Source organism: Artemia sp. Qi Xiang Cuo, chromosome 19 (assembly GCF_049724085.1).
Source record: "Artemia sp. Qi Xiang Cuo chromosome 19, ASM4972408v1, whole genome shotgun sequence".
NCBI classification, from domain to species: domain Eukaryota; kingdom Metazoa; phylum Arthropoda; class Branchiopoda; order Anostraca; family Artemiidae; genus Artemia; species Artemia sp. Qi Xiang Cuo.
The window spans coordinates 32,862,706-32,865,394 of NC_142812.1; the positions used below are offsets into that span (position 1 = coordinate 32,862,706).

The 2,689-nt window shown below is 34.2% G+C and overlaps 1 protein-coding gene across 1 annotated transcript; it reads right to left on the reverse strand.

The window, feature by feature from the left end:
* Positions 1 to 730: 730 nt before the first annotated feature.
* Positions 731 to 1,753, reverse strand: LOC148940749 (serine/threonine-protein kinase pim-1-like). Its single transcript, XM_089105345.1, has one exon. The coding sequence runs from the start codon at positions 1,751 to 1,753 to the stop codon at positions 731 to 733; it is 1,023 nt and encodes a 340-aa protein (XP_088961471.1).
* Positions 1,754 to 2,689: the final 936 nt, after the last annotated feature.

Here is a 2,689-nt window from a genome sequence, read left to right on the forward strand (position 1 = left end):
AAAAAAAAAGTTTTTTTAAATAAAAGTAAAGAGCAACATTAAAACTTAAAACGAACAGACATTATTACGTATATGAGGGGGTTTACCCCCTGGTCAATACCTCGCTCTTTACGCTAAAGTTTTTTTTCAGTACTTTCAAAAGAGCTATCTATTCTAATTAAACGGCCTTTGTAATTCAGGGGCTTGTGATTCGAACAAAATTCAAACTTTAGCGTAAAGAGCGAGGCATTGACGAGGAGGTGACCCCCCTCATATATGTAACAATTTCTGTTCGTTTTAAGTTTTAATGTTGCTCCTTACTTTCAGTTGAAAAAACTTGTTTTTTTTTAATTTAACTCATTAAAAAACCCTACGTATGCCCTGGGTCAAATCAAATACAAATGTTGTTTGAAAAAAAACGAAAAATTTGCTCCTCTAGATATTGAAAAATACATACCCCCATTCATGTTAATGAATGATATACGTTATCTTATCCTTAATACAATTCTGCATTTTAATTTCTGTTCGTTTGGGTTTCGTTTATTCATTGATAGTAATTTTTGGTTCATTTTAAATTTGAATTTAAGTAGAAATTTGTTTCTGCTTGACTTAGGTTTTAGCATTTCTCTTCACTTATCTTTAAAAAACTTCTTTTTCCGAAAAAGTTTTGTTAAATTAATTATTTGGAAAAGAGGATAAACCTCTTTTGAATTTACGCAACACAAATGTAAAAGTATGCGAAAAATAAAAATCAATTCAAGCCATTGAAACATTTGTGCTTTAATATGTCTCTCAGTGTAATTCTTTCATCTGGATCCTCGTTCAAACACTTGCTTAGCAGGTCTTTTACTTGTATCGAAATGGTGGGCGTTATGTTCTTTATAAAACTTCTAACGCTTTTTATAACTAACGCTTCTAACGTTTCTTTATAACTAACCGCGTATGGTGATTCGAGTTTTGCAAAGATATCTTTCCCAGTGAGAAGGCCAGCCAAAACCAAGCCCAAGGACCAAACCGCCACAGCCTCAGGTTTGTATATTTCTTCGCGTAAAAACTCAGGCGGTAAATAAAGTGTTGTGGCAACAAGATTCTTTAGAGCCCTATCAATATATGTGGCACTTCCAAAATCTATTAATTTTATGGTTGCTTCGGATGTGATAATAATATTTTCTGGCTTTATGTCTCTGTGGATAATTTTACAATTAAACAGTCTTTGGACACAGATGCAAATTTCTCTAAAGATGAAAAGTGCCTCTTTTTCACTAGGCCCTGGTTGACACTTAATAAAACTATTTAGGTCAAACGCATTTTCAAAAAATTCCGTGACAAGCCAAAATTCATCACCCATTTCAAAGAAGTCAATCATTTGAACGAACCCATCTAGGCCTTTGATTTTTATCAGTATCTCAATTTCCATAGGAACCACTTTTCCTCTTTCGTTCACAGTGGAATCGTATATTTTGCGTTTCTTTATTTTCTTAATGGCTACTTTTCCACCCCCAGATTTATCCACCCCAAGATAGACTTTCCCAAACGATCCACTTCCAAGCTGCTGGTCAGTAACAGAGAAGCGACTATCAAATCGACGTTTTTCTTTTTCGGTGAGCAAGCAGATTTCGTCTAAATCCATGCCACTTTCATCAAAACTAGCCCCAATCTCGCCAATGTAGCCATAAAAGTCGCTGTCAATTTCTTTAATTCCTTCTGGCTCAAAAAAAGTGGAATTCGATTTTTGAATCCGAACAGTAGATACTCCATTACTCATCCTAGGCATGATCGCTTCTTACTAAGAAAAATGTAGCTTTATAATATTTTATTACCGTTTCTTCATATTAATTATAATACTTGCTCTTCTCATTAGCGTCATTTTTAAAAGTCAAGTAAATAATAAATCTACATGACATTTTAAACTTCCAAAACACTGTTAAATTGTCAATATTAACTTAACAATAATTATGCGCCAATTTTTTTTTTTAAATGAAACTTGTTCCTATGGTTAAGTGTGAGGTAGCTAAATTTATTTTTGGGTATATCCTATCTTGATATCCCCATGACATCATGATGTCACGAGTGTCTATTACGACACGTGTGTCATGCATCCAGAGAAGATATCTCTAATAATGCTACAGGTGACACATCGCTCTTTACTTATTCAACCGCTTTGTGTTGAACTGACAATAAATGATTCTAGATTAAAAAAAAGATTTTGAGCCTCTGAACTATATTCAATAGTGTAACACTGAGCAAATCTATCTTCATTCATAGTTTGTGTTTGTAATTTTCGAGCGTAAATTGAATTGTTTGGGCTGAAAACAAGACAACATGACAAATATGACGTGATAACAAGCGCGCAAGAACCGATGGCGTGAGCGAGCAGGAAGGAAGCAACGAAAAGTTGAAGAATCTGGGTTTTTGCCAGATCTTTGGCTAGTCTATATAAAATCAAGTATGTGTATGTTTCTACTCAAAAATAGCCTAAACTAATCAAGCAAAAATGTGAAAATTTTGGTACCATAAGAATGTGCATAGGGCATAAAAATTCAAAAAATATACACAGAAAAAATCAGGGATTTGATGTAAAAATAGCAATCGTACGAGGGCAGAAGGCACAAGCAAAGCGACACCACATTTGTGAATGTAGCGGCCCATACTACCAACCGTAAAGAAAGAAATGAGTGGAGAGAGGCAACATCAGGGAAATTACATTTGT

What these genes read in the sequence shown, in the direction of transcription:
- LOC148940749 (XM_089105345.1), bottom strand. Translation starts at nt 1,753, where the DNA reads ATGCCTAGGATGAGTAATGGAGTATCTACTGTTCGGATTCAAAAATCG.